The sequence below is a fragment of the Alligator mississippiensis genome, chromosome 4 (assembly GCF_030867095.1).
Source record: "Alligator mississippiensis isolate rAllMis1 chromosome 4, rAllMis1, whole genome shotgun sequence".
Classification (NCBI taxonomy): domain Eukaryota; kingdom Metazoa; phylum Chordata; order Crocodylia; family Alligatoridae; genus Alligator; species Alligator mississippiensis.
In genome coordinates, this window is record NC_081827.1 from 78,756,577 (window position 1) to 78,776,497 (window position 19,921).

Consider the following 19,921-nt stretch of genomic DNA (forward strand, 5'->3'; position numbering starts at 1 on the left):
ATGCTTCCTGCCATGTGACACTACTTCACAGTAATCACGGGTTAATGCACAGTCAGTGTCTTGTGTATATACAGCTACTGAGGACTTGTGGGATTAGAGGAATGGGAAGAAACACATACAGAAAATTCTTTGACTTCTGAGTCATGACTACACCTGGGAGAAGACCTGGGCTGAGCCCTCCCCAGAGCAAAAGGATGTATCATTTTAAAAAAATACTTTGGACTTTTCTGGTGTTTCCTGTGAACAAATTTTCAAGCGCATTGAACAAAGTTTAATGAAGAAGGAACAATGCTGAGAGTAGAAAGACCAGGGCCCTATTTGTTACTGATTCACTTTGGCATTTCTAAGTGACTTTCTCTTTCTGATCACTGGCTTGACTCAGTCCTCTGACTTTGCTCTGTGGATTGTATCCAGCTCTGGTAACGCAGTTGCTGGTTTTTTGGATTCTGATCCTGGCTTGTGCTATGGACACTACTTCAGTTTGGTAATTAGCTGCTGGATTCTCAACCCTCCCTCGGAAGCTTGATTCCTGTGCCAGACCACCCATGATCCAGTCCCCTAAAAGAAGGAGCCTCAACAGATCATTTAGTCAACCCCCCTGCTCAAAGCAGGATCATCCTTTTCAAAACTGTCCCAGGAAAAAAAAGCCCAATGTGCACTTAAAAACTTCTAGTGGTGGGGACTCCACCACCTCTATTAACCATACACATAATTAGAAAGTTGTACCTAAATCCAAACTACATCTCCTTTGTTGCATTGCTTTTTTTTCTTGTCCTCTATGGATAAAGAGAACAATTGAATGCTATCTTCTTTATAGTTAACCCTTTTTTTTTGGATTTGAAGACTTACCAAATTCCCTTTCAGCAGAGGAATAATGATGTGGCTGGGCACCTAGGGCAGATGCCACACACAGGGGCAGCAGTGTGGAAGGCATGATCGTGCAGCTACGGGAGATGTTTTTTCTGCCCTGTCCTCTCCACCAAAGTCAGCTCCTGGTGTCCCTGGGGTAACAGCCCTAGTTGCCCCACCCAATTACAGCACTGCCTCTCAGCCTCGTCTCTTCTAGACTAAATAATTCCAAAACTGGATACAAAACTCAAGACCTCACCAATGCAGAATACAGTGAAAAAAATCTCTTTCTGTGACTTGATTACAACAACACTGCTAACGCATCTCAGTATTCGATTAGCTTCTTTTTCAGTTGTATTCAACTTCTGGCCTACTAGTACCCCTTTTTTGCAATAAGGCACCTTAGGCAGTTATTTCCCATTTTGTATTTGTGCATCTAATTGTCCTGTCCTAAGTGTAAAACTTTGCACTTGTCCTAAGTGAACATGGTGTGCTCTATTTCAGAATGTTTTTCTTATTTATCAATGCCATTTTTAATCCTAAGACTATCCTCCAAAGTATCTGTTACTCTACCCATCTTGGTATTATCTACAGATTTACTGATGCACTCTCTACATGTACAGGTAAAGGCACAATGGGATGCAATGCAAGATCCACACATGAGATCCCATCCTGTTTTATTGCTGATGCAGGGGGAGCCCAATCCTGGGTTCCCCTGTACCAAAAAGAAGTAAGCTCCCACAGCTGGGAGCCCCGTCAGTTGAAGGGCTCTGAACCACAGGGGGCTGGGGGATCATGGCTGCTATAATTCCCCAGGCTCCAGGAGGCCTCATGCATCCCTGGTGCAGCTGTAACCCCCACCCATGCCTCCCATTCATCAAGTATCCTCAGCTGTGGCACTCTGGGTCTCTGTGCTGCTAGGACTCTCAGTTGGCAGCTTCTGAGAGTCCCTTCAGTTGTAGGATTCTCAGCCCCAGCTGGGCATGGTGCACCCTTGTGGCTGGGAGTCCTTTAAGTTCATCCTTAAAGTAATTAATGATGATTCTGAATAGTACCAAGATCATGAAAGACCCAGGGGTCTTTCACTTGATTCCTCTTTTCAAGTTACAATTGAGCCATGATGACTCTTCTTTGAGCACTGTTATTCAACCAGTTATGTATCTACCAATTAGCAGTTTCATCTAGATTGTACTTTCAATAGTTTTCTCAGTCTAAGGGCCAGCAAAGCCCAGGGTAAGTCAGAAAAGCCTCAGATCTTTATCTTATTCCTGGTTGACTTAGACCATAGGGGCTTTTCTGGGGCACAAAAATGGTGCCTCGGACGTGACTCTGAGGCCCCTATTAAATGTTCTATATATCATGCAATTAACTGGTTAAACACACAGTAAACTTAGGCCAGCCACCCATGCAAAGTAATTATCAAACAATAAAATGACTATCCGGCTATAAAAAGAGCCAACAGCTATAAAGTTAGTGCTTGAAAATGTGTAATAACTCTACAGATGGTTTCTATCCAGCTTTAATTTGAACATGTAGCAGAGCCATGATAATGCAGGGAAATGAATTCTTATCCTGATTCTATGTACCTAAGGTTATCCCAAGGCAAGAGCATTCTCAAACAACAGCTACTGAATTGGTAATTGCTATGGTTTGCCAGAGAGGTGTAAAACTGCCAGAAAAGGGGACGAGATCTGCCCCAGAGACTTTAGGCTTCTTTTGGATACTTTCTGAAAAGGGTCTATACAAGCCCTCAGCTTCTGAATGAATTTCATTAAATTAGGAATAAAAAAGGGACTAATTTACAATGTACCTAATCTTTCTTGTTTCTTCTTTCCCTTCTCAGGCACATATGATAAAAAAAAAAGTCACTGTCACAAAGGAGGTGTATAAGGTTAAAAAGGTAGCTGGAAACAGAAAGTCCAGATGAAATAATTGTCCATGATAAAGAAATGGACACAAAGAAGTCAATAATAGCTCTCTAATTTTTGAAAGCAACACAAACAGACTGTCTTGCAGATGTCTATAATGCAGGCTCCCCAGTTCTTGGCCAGTTAACAAGAATGTTTTACTGCAGTATGCCTTTGAAAATAGAAAAACATTTCTGTTGAAATGTAAAATCTGGTAGAGGAGACTTCTGAAAATAAATGTATTGTTTGACTTCAGAAAGCAAATTTGATTTGTAAGTTGGGGGGTAGGATGGCCCAAGGAGGAAGAAGAAATCATCTAGGTGGAACAGGTGGGTAAACCACTTTCTCCTACAAAAATGCTTGAGAACATATGAACTCTACCATGGCAAAGGACAATCACTTCCTCTGCAGATTCATAGCTGTGTTGGGGGAGTGGGGTAATTGTGATTTGGGTTAGGGACAGACATTCAAAAAGCCAGAGCCGAAATTGATTCAATCTTTGCAGGTTAGTCTAACCTGCAAAGACTGAATTGATTTACAAGTGCACAGACATTCATGTTTCATGCTGGAAATGTAGGTGCATACCTGCAGTGGCTCAGGCTAGAAGCCGAGAGGCACTTGAGCAGCACCCCCTTCCATTTGCAGCAGCTGCAAGGCTGGAGGGAATCTGACCTGGGGGTGTGGCTAGGCCCCCCGAGCTAAGTATGATTGTGGAGGAGTTTAAACCCCGACCCTGGCCTGTAGGGATGCCAGCCAGGCTGTGCTTGGAGAAGGTGGAGGGAAGCAGCCCTTGCCAGGCTTGTTCCTGAGGCCAGGCACTGGCCGGAGTAGGGCCTCAGGTAAAGGGAGGGGGAGGGAAGGGGAGTTAAACTCCCCTGTCTCTGGGCACAGGATCATAGTCGGGGTCTGCCCAGTCTTCTCTCCTACTCTTGCTTGGGTGACGGAGGGCCTGGCCGGAGCCACCAGCATAGCCCTGCTATTTGCCTAGGCTGTGGCTGCAGTTGGGGCTGCAGGCAGCGTTCCCTCTGAGCTGTATAGTATGTGCGGCCATGCAGAAATGCGTGGCAGTGTGGTATGAGTGTGCCTGTGCAGCTGCGCATGCCGCACAGCTGAGAGGGAATGCTGGCTGCGGGGCTGAGCCCGGCCAGGCTGTGTGTGTTGCTGAGGGCAGAGGCATTGGAGCTGCCCAGGCTGGGGCCGCAGAGCTGTGGAGGTGGATGGCAGGGGCCATGCCAGCTCGCTCTGGCCATGCTCCCTCCCCTGCCATTGGATTGGGGAGGCGGGGATGGGTGACAGGGGCTGCATTGCCATGGTAGGGGAGGGGGCAGAATAAACCACCTTTCTCCTCCCTTTGCCTCAGGGGGCCATGTCTCTTCCCCTAGGTTGGGAAGCAGAGGTGAGGGGTCAGCCCAGGTCTCTGGAGCAGACAGCAAAGCCCAGCCCAGGGCTGCAAAGCATCTGGGATGCTGGGGGACTCTGATTTAAGTTAAACTAGAAAGGCATCTGGGACAGAAGTTGCATAAACCGGTTTGATATAAATCAGTTAAGTCTGATACTACATTCAACCAGGTTTATCTTAAACCAGTTTTGGCCATTTTGAAACTGGTTTATGTGCACTGAACTTCTACAGGTTTAAATCAGTTTCTGATCACTTAAACCAGTTTACGTGTAACTTCTGTCCCTAGCCTTGGTGTGCAAGCACCAAAAACATCACACTGAGTGATAATAGAGTATACTTCCATAATGGGGAGGCCGCTTTACCTCCAATAAGGACCACGAACAAAATAAATGCATGGTTTATATGTTAAAATAAGTGACATACATACTTAAAAAATCAGTGATGCGAACGTTTTTAATGGCCAGGATTGTAAAACTCCTTTAACTGGTCTTCTCCTTCCCAACTACTGAGTAATCTACCCAACAACAACATTTAGCATGTAAAACTTCAGAAGGGTTGATTTTAGTATGAGAGAAACACAACAGGGTTAGAGGGTTTAAAAAAAGATTTATAATGGGAATTTGGCTTTAGTATTAACTATGCTTGGCTTCTACTATATACAAGGATATATATATTTAATCTGATACTCTGTGGCCAAACTGTGAATTGAATTTGAACCTAAATGAAAATGCAAGGATTGTTAGGATAATCCACATTAATAGAATAAGACAACTCTCAAAACAATTTATCTGCTTTATCCCCAAAACTTAATAAATAAGAGAATGAATCTTGATACAGTTTAGATGTAACTAGACAACGGGGTGTAAAATGTACTCATTCTAATCATAAAACACTTCTCTTTTTGATAATGAATATGATATCCATAAACATATATATGGCCCAAATATCACCTTAGGATGCCTAGATTGTGTTCTTGAATCATAACGTATAAATTATGTTGGGTTTTTTTTTACATTTCCATAATTCATAAATATATATTACAGGGAGAAAACAATGCCTGAATCCCAGTAATACAGAGAAATGAAAGACTGGTGTTTCAGAACCAGCCATTTGGAGTAAAATGTGAATATAGATACATTAGAACAAAAGAAGCCATAATGCCTTGAATACATAATGCTAAGAGGTCTCTTGCTGTGAACAATCTTCTTGCCTAAAATCCATTTAAGAATTGCCACATAGGGTCTAGAGTACTTTCTTAAATGAGATTTGATAAGAGGTCTAATGCATCTAATAGTTTGACAAGCAATTGAAATAATCATTTTCATTTTAGCAGTCTAAGTACTGAAACATCTTGTATAAAGCACATATAAGTGAAAAATAAGTATTTTATCTCAATATTTCCAATCATCTGCTAAGCTGTTATGCATACTATTTGACAAGAAAAACACATGCAATGCAACACATATAATCTAAGGGGATAATCATTTTTGAATGATTCTAGTAATCAAATAACATTCCTTAATGCTCAGAAAATGGAATATTCAAGTAACTCTTCTGCGCATTTATAATATCTTACTTTGCAAACTAAATTTAAGATAAGAGTTATCAAAATTCATGCTTCAAGCATCAGCCAACCTGTCGGCATAATTACGAAACTTTGCTTCTCATTTCCTCAAAGGCACTGCAAAATGACTAAATTTAGTTTTTTCTTCTTTTGTTTGCTTTATTTCAATACACTACATCCTACCTACTGCCAGAGGCAAGGTCTCATCTATAGACAGATCAATGTTCTGATTTAGTATAGCATGAATACAATCAAGCTACATTACTTATATGTATGTTATCTTCCCACAACACTTACCAAACCAAATAATTAATCATTAAAGGGGCAACACTGAAATGCTTTTAAAAACAAATTGTTTGTTTAAACTCTAGCCTTGTGAATTAGGTTATTAGCAGGACCCTATTTCCTTATAACAGAAATCATAACTAACATTCTCTCTAGTGTACATTTGGAATATACTATTTTAACAAGATTTAGGTCTGCCAATGACAAAATAATTCTTTTGGGCTTTTATCTTTATTAGACTGATGTAAAAGACACTTTAGAAAACAAATGTAAAATCCTGAATGGATCAAATGGAGAAATGTTTGGAATCGCAAACATTCAGGATTATAAATCTGTCATTACGTAAATGAGCCATAATCCTCTCTAAAATAGAAAAGTCTAATATCAATTTAAAAAGTGCTCAGTTACATGCATTATAGTATGCTCTACACATTTGAAACTACCTTGCCCAAAGAAGAGACATGAGAAACTAACAAAAAGTAAGCCATCTTTGGTTATATTTCAAACTACTCTCCATCTGAGTACTAAATAATATACAAAACAAGAAGGCTGACCTGAAACCTGCATAGTATTATCTCTTTCATCTATCCACAAAACTGAGAGCTTATAAACACAATTTTGAAGAAAGAATGTATTTATCTCAACATCCTTTTAAAACAGTCTTTCTGACAGAACACGCAAAGTATGGTTTTACTTTGAAAATTGACTCTATCAAAATGACACTATTTGGTTCCATGTTTACTGTCTTTTAATTGCCATCAACTGTTAATTAAGTTAAAAAAGACAATGATTTTTCTCTCTAGCTCCAAGCTCTGTAACACACTGGGATACGAAAAGCACGATACGTTTCTTTTTGCTTCCGTGTTTTCTTAGTAATTCTGACCAATTCCAGGTAGAATACAGGTATAATTACTAACTAGACTCATGCTTGGACCAAAATAAAATCTTTGGGATATGTGGTCATTTATGGGAGACAGCAATATTATAGGATGGGGACAAAAATTTTGAAAAGAAGACCTGTCTGTGAAGATTACTCAAAGTTTCTTTGTGTTTTAGCTCTCTCTAAATTATTACTTTTAAAGGGCCAGATATTTCCCTTTCTTTGGAATATCCCTTGAAGCCCTGTGCCTAGGAAAGAAAATATTTCTTGTTAGCTTCACCACAGTAAATATATTTATATATAAACACCTATGTTACCCAAATACTGGAGTCTGAGTGGTGCTCTCTTTGCAGACAATGGGAAGTAAACTTATGCATCATAGAGAAGCTTGACCTGTGAGCAGGCTGTACTGTGCACTTTATTGAAAATCCATACCTGATTTCTTTATTGATTGCATCTAGTTGTTCTTGAAGCATCATGGCCAAAGTTTGCGCATCAGAATGCCCACTTGGTGAGAGAAGGTCCATGGAGCTAAAAATAGTTTCTCTATCATCATCGTCAATATCAGACATTTCTGTGTCACTTTCAAATGGATGACTGCTCAAGACTCCAATCTGCTGCGTTCTGTTCCATTCATGATCCCCAAGAGACTTTACCTAAACAGGAATTTGGAAAATGCAGCCTCAGAAAAAAGCCTATTCAAAATCTGATTTCTAGAAATGGAAAAGAGCAGCTGCTCACATTTAAAACATGGAGTGAGTGATGAATTCCATTTTTTTTTGTATTTACATTAAAATATATTACGGACATTGTGAACTACTTTCATACTGCTTCTGCTGTAGTTCAGTGTAAACCAAGGGGGAGATTTTTAAAAGCACAACAGGGACTTAGGCATCCACCTCTTATTGAACTCCAGTATCTTTCCCTATACTAGTCAAATGCAGGAATGGAAAACTCTTTGTATCTGTATTTAGCATTTTTTGCAAACTGCAAGAACTGGGAAGTTCTGTAACCTGCTGTGATGTCTTTTCCAAACACCACAGTGCATTCTTCTATCCACATGCTGGGTATCTTTTACAAACAATGGTGTACATTCTCCTGTCCATGGGATTTACATTGGCTCTTAATATTGTATACATTGAAAAGCATATCATTCATAAATACTCTACAACTAAAGCAATTTATCACTCTCAAATAATTTCACTGAACAATTAATGCCAGTCCTCAATGATGTCTATAGTAGTCTTATTGAGCAATACATGCAATAACTCATGCAAAATCTTTTCTGAAAGCAAAAAAATGGTTAACCTTTGGTTCATCTCTGCAGGCTCCCATACGGCCTCTTCTAGGTCGCCTTATCACTTTAGTTGACCGATAATCAGATTGGCTATCAACTAGTGAACCCACAGAATATCTCAATTCTGCTGATGTGTCAAGATGAGGTCTGAAAAGAGAGGATATCTGGTAAATTTAAACATTAGTAATAAAGTTCAGTGCCTTTCATTCTAGGATCTCAGACTTTTACAAACACTAATCTATTATGTATCACAACAGAAATTACAAACAGATTATGATGAAGTGACTACCTTGTACAATACCATGGACTAATAAAGAAAGCAAATCCTGAAACTTTTGATTATGGGCTAAATCATATACACTTCTAAATAAGCACAACTGTATTTGCAATAAAGATGTTACCTAATGATTAATGAGGGTGGAGATGTACAAATAATAATAGGCTTATTAAGACATGTTCCATTCTGAGAAAATGTCAGCAAACTGCTCAATGGTTTATTTAAGGGTGGAAAGCTGTGTGTCTTGGAAAACTTTTAAGGTATTAAACTAGTACAACTATTATGGCCTAGGGCCAGGGACAGGTTATTACACTTGTGAGAAATAGTCCCCTTTAATGATGTAAAAAGCAAGTGTAGAGATGTTCAAGTGGTTTGTTGCATTAAGAGTATGACTCCCTGATAAAATAAATGTTAGCTCTTTCCAACAACAACATCTCAGCAATACAATAATTTCTATTACCATGTGTAACCCCATTATAGTTATGTATAGGGCCACACAGTGTGGCTTTGTTCTCCAGCATCGAGAACACTTTGCTCCTAGACCCCCACCATGACTCCAAGGAGTCTTTCTCTCATGCCGAACTCTACAGAGGCAGCTTCACAGGCCATCATAAGGACTTGCTGCTTGTGCTCATCTTTTTTTGTGAACAGGATAAAAATCCTCCTGCCCAAAATCTAATGGCAGGAATTGACCTCCCAAACCCTCCTGCTAGGCAAAATGATATCTGTTCCTGTCACATCAGAATCTCTGGTATTATCTACAAGCCATGGAAGGAGCAAGAACTCATGGGTGGTTGAGCTAGTGTCTGAATACTTCAAAATCAGTTCTTGGCCTTTACTGTTGGTAAAAGCCACTCGCAGGGTGAAAGGAGAGACTCTTCACTGCTTCACCCAAAGTGGAGGGAGAGGCAAAGTCCTGTGGGTTGGGTAGTGCCATGTATGGCACAGCCAGGAGGTCTGTGGGAATTTCATACAGTGACCAAATTTCCCAGCAGTTCTTAACACTTCAAATAAACACCTGTCCATGCCATAAGATTACAAGATCCTGTATGTTTTGTATTTTAAACAAAGCCTATTCATGGCATGATTATGGGCTGCATTGCTAGGAGGAAGGATAGTGAAAATGGCTCAAACTCCAGATAGGCCTTAGAAGGCACTGAATGATGCAGAAGTCTCTCACTGCCCCAACCAGCTTTACTGAGTGCTAGAAAGACCCAGACTGTTTCTCATCTTTGCCCTCTTTCCCTGACTCTTTTCAGGTTAGCACCAGTGATAGGATCAGCCTAGTGCAGTGCCAGTAGAGCCACTGTAGCTGTTACCAATCTAGGGAAAGAAGAAGCACAAAGGCTCTATTCACCCCTTGAGCATCCAAGTCCAGCTCTGCAGATTTAGCTAGCCCTTATCACTCAGTAACTCCTAAGAAAAAAGATGTATCTAGCACGACAACATTATAGGAATGAAATTAGTGAATACTGCATCCATAATACTTCATCAGTGTAAAAATGTACTAAGTATATTTTAGATACTAATAACATTCTAGGTAGATATATTAGTAGCCAAGATATACTAGTAGCCTTCTAGGCAGACAAGATAGAACAGTTCCTGCTCCAAGAAATTCAGAATCTAAAAGGAGAGAGCTAGAAAATAGTTCATGGGAAAAGGTGTCATCTTTATGTGTGTTGCCTTTTAGCATTCAGCAAATATATTGTTGCATCTGACACACTCAAGCCCTTACTCTGATATAGGGGATTAAAAAAAAAAATCCAATATTAACAACAATGAAGGTACAAGGTAACCTGACAGCTTAGTATTTCTATCTTGAAAATATATGCCCTTATTTAAAAATCCTATTTATATTATTTCTTAAACTGAGGGAAAGCCTTCCAATCAACTTATGACCAACCTGCTTAAGAAGTTAACAGCAAGATTATCAGTTTTTGAGAAAAAAAAATTGGATTTTGGTTTCTCAAACTTTTGTTTCTCTTTCTAGAAGAATGTTGCCCAGGAAAATTATGGCTTTAACCTTTAGAGCTAAAAGTTCAGTACAGGAATAACTTATTTCCAAAATGAATGTAATCATTAAAAAAAAAAAAAGCTAAAGTCTACACATTATGAGAATACCAATTCAATCTTTTACCCAGTATATGCTCTGTAACTAGATTTCAAAAAAAGATTCAACTTCACTGTAGGATAATCAATTTGAACAAATTAGTGATTACCTTATATTTTCTAGCAGAATTCTAATGATAGGAAAGTGAGAGAGATTGTTACTGATACACTGTTTTAACCACATGGAGGCTCTTGGTAATGCATATGAAATGAGTTGGGGCCTAATCCGTGAGGGACCACTAACTGCTGTGGGGATTCTTTTTATTTGTAGGGATGCCCCAATATGCATGTGGAGTTGCAGGATGGAGCCTTCAGCTAGCAACTGGCAAGTGTATCAGCAGACTTCCTAGTAGCCAGATGTCCTCATCAAAAAAAGGAAAAAAAGCCCACAATTAACACAAACAGAAATCTTTTCAGAGAGAGCCTGAACTACCCTCTTACTAACAGAAGTGAAGCCCACTCTTAAAAAAAAAAGGCGATCCTGGCAGTATGGTGTGGAAAACCTGATCATTGAAGAAGGTTGGCCTGTGCCAAATTCAGCAGTGTCCAAAAGCTTCCTATATAGTATATTTTACAAACAAGTAAAACAAGAAGGAAAACAGGGCAATTTTTCTGAAGTATGAATAATCCTGTAGTAAACAAGTCAGAGCCATAAACAATTTCAGAGGCAGATGCTGAAAATATGTCTTAGGCTTTAGTTTCTAAGTACAACATATTTCAGAGCCCATGCTGTGGCCATAAATGTTGAGCCTCCTGGACCTTCATTCATAAGTCATCAGGACAAAGGGAAGGAAAGTAGGAGTTATGCCTGAGCGGATAAACATTGATACAAAATGTTGAAAGACTAGTTTGTGGCTATTCCTATAATATGAATGCTTGTCTTTTGGACTATTTTAGAAATAGCATTCATATCAGTTTTTAAATGAACTAATTTCCCCATGTACTAAGAAATGTTGGTTAGGCCTGGTCTTGGTTAGCCTAAACATTAGCAAGAAAAACTGAAAATATATCAAGGTTTGCTTTACATTGCTTTACAATTAAATTTTACAATGGCAGCTGAATTGAACACATGATTTTCAAATAAAAATACCAAAGACATTCTAACAGATCCATGAACCAGCAGTATAGCGGTGCGGCCTGGTGCCTGGGGCACAAGGACAGTGGCAACTGGAAGTTGCCCCCAGCGTGATTGCAATCAGGATATTAGCCAGGTACAGAAGTTACACATAAACAGGTTTAAGTGGTCAGGAACCAGGTTAAACCTGTAACAGAACATGAGTTCAGTGCACATAAACCAGTTTCAAAATGGCCAAAACTGGTTTAAGATAAACCTGGTTGAATGTAGTATCAGATTTAACTGATTTGAGCCAAACTGGTTTATGGAACTTCTGTCCCAGACCCAGTCCAGGTTTAAGTTAAATCAGAGTCCCCCAACATCCTGCCATGATTTTCAGTGATGGGTTGTGCTCTCTGTTCCACTGGAGCAGGGCTGGCCCCACCTGCAGCTGCCAGCAGGGACTTTTACATCCCCAGTAGCCAGGAGCATGGTGGATTCCCTTTCCTCACCCCCTCCTCTGGTAGGGAATTGACCCAGCTCCCAGCTGGGGCAGAGGAGTAAAGCCCCCACTGCCGACTTCCCCACTCCACTGGGAATGGGGTGGGTGTTTCCCCCCTCCCCCAACTACCTCCTCAGCTATCCCACAGGACCTGCCGGGCTGTGGGCCACACTCACCAGGGAGCCCCATGCTTCAGGACAGACTGGGGGAGGGGGAGCTGCAGCCATGGATGTGAGCCCCCTCCCTCCTCCAGTGTCAGCCACACTACAGCCCTGCCATAGCCTGGCAGGTGGAGCAGGCCAGGAGCCACAGAGGCTGTGCCAGGCACGGCTGATGGGCAGTGGGGGCTGGCTCCAGCCACGCAGGGGGAGAGGATTTGCCTGACACCCACAGGGAGCTCGGGGCAGGCCTGACTCCCCAGCAGGGGCTGCAGCGCTGCCTAGGAAGCACCAGGCAGCCCCAACACTCTGACCTCCCAGGCCAGTTCCAGTGAAGCGGCAGCGCCAGGGGCCATGCTTGCTTTGCCACTCTTGGGATGAAGCAAGGGTCTGCAATAGGAGTGGGAGAGGGAGGGAGGGAGAGGAGGCTGCCATTTTTCCTCCCCACTCCCTTTTCAACCAACCTGGCAGCTGGGGAGACATGTTGCCGGGTTATCTGCCTGGCTCCTGGCTGCAGGGAAACCCACACTCCCCACATGAGCCAGGAGCCAGGGGGTTCACCTGGCCACACCCACTCCCCAGATGAAGAGACAGTGGGAGGTGAGGGGGGCAGCCCCTGCTGCGGGCTTTCCACAGCCTGGTTGGGGTCCAAAGCCAGGCCGGGTGGGGTATTTCCGCCCCCACCTCCTTAGCTGGCCCGCTGGCTGAGCAGGGCTTATGGCCAGGTGATCCTCTGCCTGCTGTGACAGTTCGCTCCACTGCCATCAAGAGAGGCAGGGGGCAGGGAGCCATAATGCAGCCCAACTGCAAACCTTGGCATGCGGGGCTGGAGGCAGGAGGTGGCAGGCGCTATCATCCACCCCCTTGGGTCGCCCCAGCCCAGGCCATGCTACTGTAGTGGGAGGCAGCAGTGAGTTGGGCTCCCCCACTCCCCGCAGGCAGGTCACATCCCCCCTCCCCACCCCCTCTCTATGGTTGACTGGCTGCTCCTTGGCGAGACTCAGCCCAGGGTGCATGTTGGTGCCTCCACTGCTGCTGCCTGCAATGAGGGGGATTAACGCCCACCCTTCCCCTCAGGCTACTAGCATCTGGTCCCCATGGCCCTGGGTGCACGGCAGAGCCTGTTGGTGCCCATGCTGCCCCCCTCCACCCCCGCAATGGGAGGATTAAACCCCAATTCCCCTCAAGCTACTTGGGTCTGGCCCCACTCCTGCTCCTGCCCCCAGCCAGTGAGTGAGAGGAGTGTCAGGGCTGGGGACTATGTGCTTCCCCTGTCCAGGCACACCCTGGCTGGAGTCCCTGCAGACCAGGGTGGGAGTTTAAATCCCTCCTCAATCACACTCAGACCTGTCCTTTCCCTCAGCTTAGTTTCCCTCCAGCTGAGGACTTGCTGTAGTTTCCCCTGGCTTCTGGCCTGAGCCACTTCAGGCATGTGCCTGCATTTCTGAAGCCAATAGTGGATGTCTGTCCACTTGCAAATTTGTTCAATCTATGCAGGTTAGAGTAACCTGCAAAGACTGAATCAATTCAGGCTCTGCCTTTTTGAATGTCCATCCCTAGCCATCATGGCTGCTGGAAGAAGCTGTTTTCCTCCTCTCCCACAAATCAGTGACTGGAGTGGTTGCTTCAGTCACCCCCCGCTAGCTGCACCACTGCTATGAAGACATCAAGTGTATAAACAACCAATAGTAACTGTTATTTTCTAAAGCTTGCATTCCTAATGTAAACTGAAAAATGCAATACAAAACCTCCTATGAGATAGATTTTGAAAGATTATTTTGTGTAACATGTTTAAAGTATTTGCTAGGAATTTTTGTGTCATTTCTTTTTAGATTGTCTTGCTCTTTGAACTGAAATTATACCACAAGCACAGGAATGACCCTCAAAATGTGCCTGAGTGTATAACTTATGTCATGGTGATGTCGATACATCTTTCAGATACAGATGCCTAAAATCTGAAATCTATTTTAAATTAAGTCAAATGGAACAAGGGATGCCTATAATGTTTTTACTGCATCTGTCCACTGCCTCCAGAATAAACTACTTTGCTTTCACAGTCTATCCCCTATTGGCCAAGCATCAATTTGCATTCCCTACTGAGATGTCGACTCCCGCCTCCATCCTGCTAGTCTAAATTCCCCATTTGGTACATTTTCAAACAAGTACCTTCAGGTTTTTTTGCATGGTGCTCCTAAAAATCAGAAGGAATTATCTGTAAGCTCTGAAAAGCTACCCTAAAAAGACGCTTTACTATTTTCCTAAAACCTCCCATGTGCTGTCATGCCTTCAGAAAAATTTGGCAAGACACTGCTGGGCCACCAAGACCTTTAGTTGCCATGCTGATCAATGCTGTCTCACTTTCTTGTTACACTGAAGTTATCTAAATGTTGTCTCCTGTCTTTCTTTAATTTTAAGATTGTTGAGGCAGGGACCAAAAATGTTTTAGTAGTTTTAGAGCACAAACACAGTGGATAACTGGTCTATGTCTCCTAGGACAATAATCTGCAATAAAATGATAGAAAATATGAGGGAACAGAAATTCTAGCCTCTATCCCATGTACATTTATCTACTGACTAAAATGTTGTCACATGAACTCATGCTATATCCTCTCTTTGTTGAAAGACCATCCTCTTGCCCAGAGGGAGACAAATCTGGAATGAGATGAATTGAGATTCAAGGCTGAGAACTTAACGTTCCTGAGACAGGACTTTCAGAAATATGATTTCATAGGATTACCAGCTACTAAAGAAGAACTGTTACCTGCAGCTCTGTAAGTGCAGGAGCACAGATGGGTAAAGTAAATCATTTTTGACTGAATTCCCACAGCATAACTGTAACACAGCTTATCAGTGTCAGACAGCACATAGCCACAGGTGAAGTGGATGTGTTTTCATAAAAGTAAGAAAGAGATTCTGAGAAGATGGCAAGAAGTAAGGCTTCCATTTCCCAAAGATAGCGGTGACAGGTCAGAAGTAAGCAAATAAATCTGTCAGCAATCACTATCAGTAGTTCTTTCCAATACAATAAAAAAAGTCATCATTGTCACAAGCTGTGCTGCGTACACCTGTGCATGTAACTCACATTGCAAAAGAACAGAAATTTAAGCAGTTCTAAGAATTAGAAAATTTGCATGTACATTCATTAATATATATGTTTCTCTAAATAAGGGGCAAATGGAACATAAAACAAAAGAAAGGAATGAGAAAGTAACTCAAAATTGTTAAGTGATATCTCAGAAAGCATTCAAAGGAAAAGAAAGGGTTCAGATTAAAATGTCAGCAGAGACTTATTACATACATTTTGCCTAGTTTCTTATGATTCTAGTTATGAAATGAGGGTAGACGAGACAAATTGTAAGTTTTATTTGAAAGGACATATATTTGGACAGAAAGGAAAATTCACTCACTATAACAATAGCAATATGATTTCCATCACATTATTTTCAACTATCAATGGCAAAACCAGATTTATAGATTTGCATTTAAAACCTCATGTCCCATTACCAGTTTGGTCCTGGCCCTTAAGGAGAGGCCTTTATACAAACGGGCTCTTGTGCCTCTGCTGAACCCTTACTTTATAATTTATATGCTGGCACAGCCTTGTTACCCATTATGTAGCAGGAAAATATTTGATAGAGCCTGGCCATAATTATGTTCTGTTGTTAAAGTTGGCAATTGCAATTCTGATGTTAAGCTTTGGCAGAAGTTATTGAAGTATTTTAGTATAATATAATTTTTAAAGTGCAGAGTAAATTTAAAACAGATGACACTGATCCTAGACATTTATTAATATATCCTCACTTCTGTAAGATGCCACCTAATCAATGAAAAAGTGAAGGCCTTACTAATTATCACACATTTGATTTTATTTTCTAAGTATTTTTACATCTACTGAATAACATTCTTGTTGTGAAATCCTGAAAAATGTTTTTGTGTTATATTTGAACTTAACAACTTGTATGATTTTTAAAATTACCTTGACAATGTGGGTTCAATTAAAGAGCCAGCCCTTAATTTCATCTGGTCAAGTTCAGATCTCAGTTTCTCAATTTCTTCTGCCAGTCGTTCCTGAAAGAGAGAATTAGGAGAGAGAGAATGTTTTTCAGATCATTTGCAACAAATGAAAAATGGAAATATATATATTAATAGCTACTAACTAATTAACTAACTAACTAACTAACTAACTAACTAACTATATATATATATATATATATATATATATATATATATATATAGTTACTGACATCTAAAGTAAAAAAAAAAACCTTCAGGAATATATTCTCCAGTTGAAGAATTTCTACAAAGTTCAATTTGCTAATAACATATCTTCACTGAGGGAAGACTCTGTAGTACTCTGTAAAAGTAGTGTCTGCTCCCAGCTTGTTTTTTTTTTTTAAATCCAATGAGTGTCTTATGAAAATTCATTAATAATCCTGGTACCAGAAACCAGAGTCTGGGACTCCCAAATCCCAGTGTCATGCTGTTATCACTAGGCCACAGAGTGATGCTTACTTGCTCTCTCTCTCTCTAGCTCTTTGAATCTTGCACTACCTTCTGTACAGCTTCCCAGCTTCAAAGGGAAGGGTAGAGGATGAGCCCCCTCTCAGCATGGCAGTAAAGACACCTTCCTAGAAAGAGGGAGGTATACATTTCAGTTTTCTCATGCTGAGGAGGGCTAATCCAAGACTCCTACTGTCCTAGGAAAACAGTGGGTTAGATCCACTACAGCTGGAGTTTGAAACTCAGCTCCCCATTATACTGATGAAATCATCTAGCATTTTATAGAACTAGGATTTTAGGAGCAAACTAATACCCACAATATAGTGGATACATAAAAAAATATATTTTTTTCTAGTGTTATTAAAAAAAAAACATTCTTGGTTTTTTGTTCTATTACAATAGCAGATTTCTACAAACAACAAGTCAGAAGAGAGCAAGTACTGTAAAATATGTCACTGTAAGAGGATTGGTAGCTATGACTAATTATTCACAAGTGATTATTCATCAGCAGTTATCCATTGGATAGAAATGAGATAAGAACTATATGAATATACAGATATATGTATGAATATACAATTTTTCATTACAGATAATAGATGCTCACTGTCTAAGAATTTCATGACTATGAAAGAATAAAATAATCAAAGATTTTGGTTTTGCACTCTCACTGACACTTATTGCCATAACAGAAGATAACATTCTGCAAAATGAAATAATGATTCATTTATATCATGTTGAGCTATGAAAAACTGAAGAGATTCCAATTTCTTGTGAGTTTGTTTGGCTTGACGAGGTGATATGAACAGCACTGGTCAGCACTTTATAGAATGACTAGTTATCCTAATTATCAGGAGCAAATTCTATTTAGATTTAGTAAGTGTAGATATTTAGAAATGACTAATTATACTTAGAGATTATGGGACTCTGGCAAGGACTGAATGCATTGACTAGTAAGACCACAGTGACAAATGATCTCAGTGACTAGTTAACCAGATTTTACTGTAAATACAAGATTAATTAATTGGAAATGTTCTGTAATATAGCACATTTCAGAAATGTGCAGATAATTTAGGTAGGAGGAAAGGAACCTGTGCTACGTGATATAAAATTATTCTGTCTGTAGTATTTTCTCTATGTTGAAGAGATATACAGGAGGGATTTGAGGATTCATAGGCATCACTTACTAATTAATTATTTAACAATTGCATTTAATCAAGGCTTGACTATTAATCTAAATTTGCTTGACAACTTCGTTTGCCAAGATTAAAGAACTAAATCCTTTATGGCATTTTATTTTGTAGTTTTGGAGGTCAGAAGTAACAAAAATTCAATCCTTTATCATAATTTGATTGTGTTTACTCACTACGTTGAGAATTCATATATCTCACTTTCTATGCTCCCACACCATATCAAGCAAAAAACAGAAGAAGCAAATTTCAAGAAGACTTTGCAAAATATTGTTTCAGAATGAATGTGGATTTCCATACTTGATTTAATAAATAATAAGAATATTCAGGAAATGAATCAAACTGAAAAAAATAATTATTCATGCTTATTTCCAATGTAACTTTATTAAATCAATAAAGTTATACTCAATTTAAGCATTTACATGGGAAGTTATAGCTGAAGGTTTATTAGCCATTACATTGCTAGCTTGTTTTAGAATAACTTCCCTGTGTAGACAAGCCCTTAATTATTTGCTCAAGGTCATATATGAAGTTGGTAGCAGAGTTAGGGGCTGAACTGGTCTGAAGAGCTCTTTTCTAGTGCCTTAACATCATCTCTATTCCTTCCTGCAAAATTATTTTAGTGTGGCTTAAAAAAAGAAAAGAAAATAGAATAGAAAATTTAAACAGATATTTTCTTTTGCCTTTCTCCTATTTTTATATGGTTTTCGGTGTCAAATGGTATCCATTATTTCCTCTCCTAGCATTTAGTGCAACTGTATTTTTTCCATTCTGCCCTATGTATTTTAATTCTATTTGACATGTTGCAAAATATACTTTATGTATAAACCTAAAGGCAGATATATTTGTGGATACTACTGCCTTTAAGGGAAGTACATCTTTAAAATAAAACCAGAATTTCGCATTTACAATACATATTTATAATTCATTTGACTGGTTCACTAAACCATTTGTTAAAATGGGAATTACAATGCTTTGAACTCAGAGGCAACTTTCCACTATGTGTAGTATAAAGTCATTGAATCTTTTAAAATAATTGTATTACATCAAATTATTATAATCTTGACTAAAAATTATAACCTTCTACACGAATATCTCCTTTAGTCTGGTTCCTTTAAGAGCTAAAATGTATATGACAAAATTCTGGCCCAATTGAAGTCAATAGGATTTTTCCGTTGACTTCAGTGGGGCCAGTATTTCAACCATAAGCATCAGTTTTAGGAGCATTTTCATAAAACATCAATATCTTCTTAAACCATCCAAATAGGTAAATATCACTATTTCCAGGATCCTTAGGAGTATTCAATGTCATTAGATCCCTTCACACATGCCAGATGGAGATGTTAAATACACCATATACAGATTTTCCAATTATTGTGTCAAATTATTTTGTAAACAAAATAAGACTACAGATAATATATCACTGTTATATAATACCTTGTCATGTAATGACTCTTCCAGGTTCTTCCTGAAACTTTCAGATTCCTGAATTAAAACATTCTAGGAGAAAAAGAAAGATTAAAAACATAAATAAAAGAGGAAAAAATAATCAAATACTAGAAGCTGCTATCTGATCAAGTAAACAAAGTTATCTGATCAGTCTCAATCAATCACTACAGATTTTTTTTTTTATTACAAATTCCCTAAAGCTTTTGGAAAGTGTACAGACTAGATTTGGAACCTATAAATAATCCAAATATTTGATTTCATCAGCAGAAAATGTTTGAAATCACTTCTCAATTTGAATTTTACACTTCAATTTTTCCCAGACAGATATGTTCATTGCTTATATTCTGCCTCAATCATATAAAACACACAGGTGCATAAACCACTAAAACAAGTTTAGCTAAAGGCGTATTTATCATATTTACTTGAATCTAAGATGAATTCACCCTGAATTTAAGATGACCCCCCAATAATTAGTTTTTATATATGGAAAACGTATAAATTTGT

The 19,921-nt window shown here is 39.7% G+C and overlaps 1 protein-coding gene across 5 annotated transcripts in view; it reads right to left on the reverse strand.

Moving 5' to 3' along the window:
- Positions 1-19,921, reverse strand: part of PPFIA2 (PTPRF interacting protein alpha 2) — a 706,597-nt gene that overhangs the window by 82,868 nt on the left and 603,808 nt on the right. For all 5 annotated transcript variants that reach the window (XM_059726131.1, XM_059726132.1, XM_019494145.2 and 2 more), the window contains 4 exons: positions 19,406-19,468; positions 16,258-16,349; positions 8,193-8,328; positions 7,320-7,540 (listed from right to left, as the gene is read on the reverse strand). In XM_059726131.1, the coding sequence (XP_059582114.1) occupies positions 7,320-7,540; positions 8,193-8,328; positions 16,258-16,349; positions 19,406-19,468 (512 nt within the window). The remainder of the gene's footprint in view (positions 1-7,319; positions 7,541-8,192; positions 8,329-16,257; positions 16,350-19,405; positions 19,469-19,921) is intronic.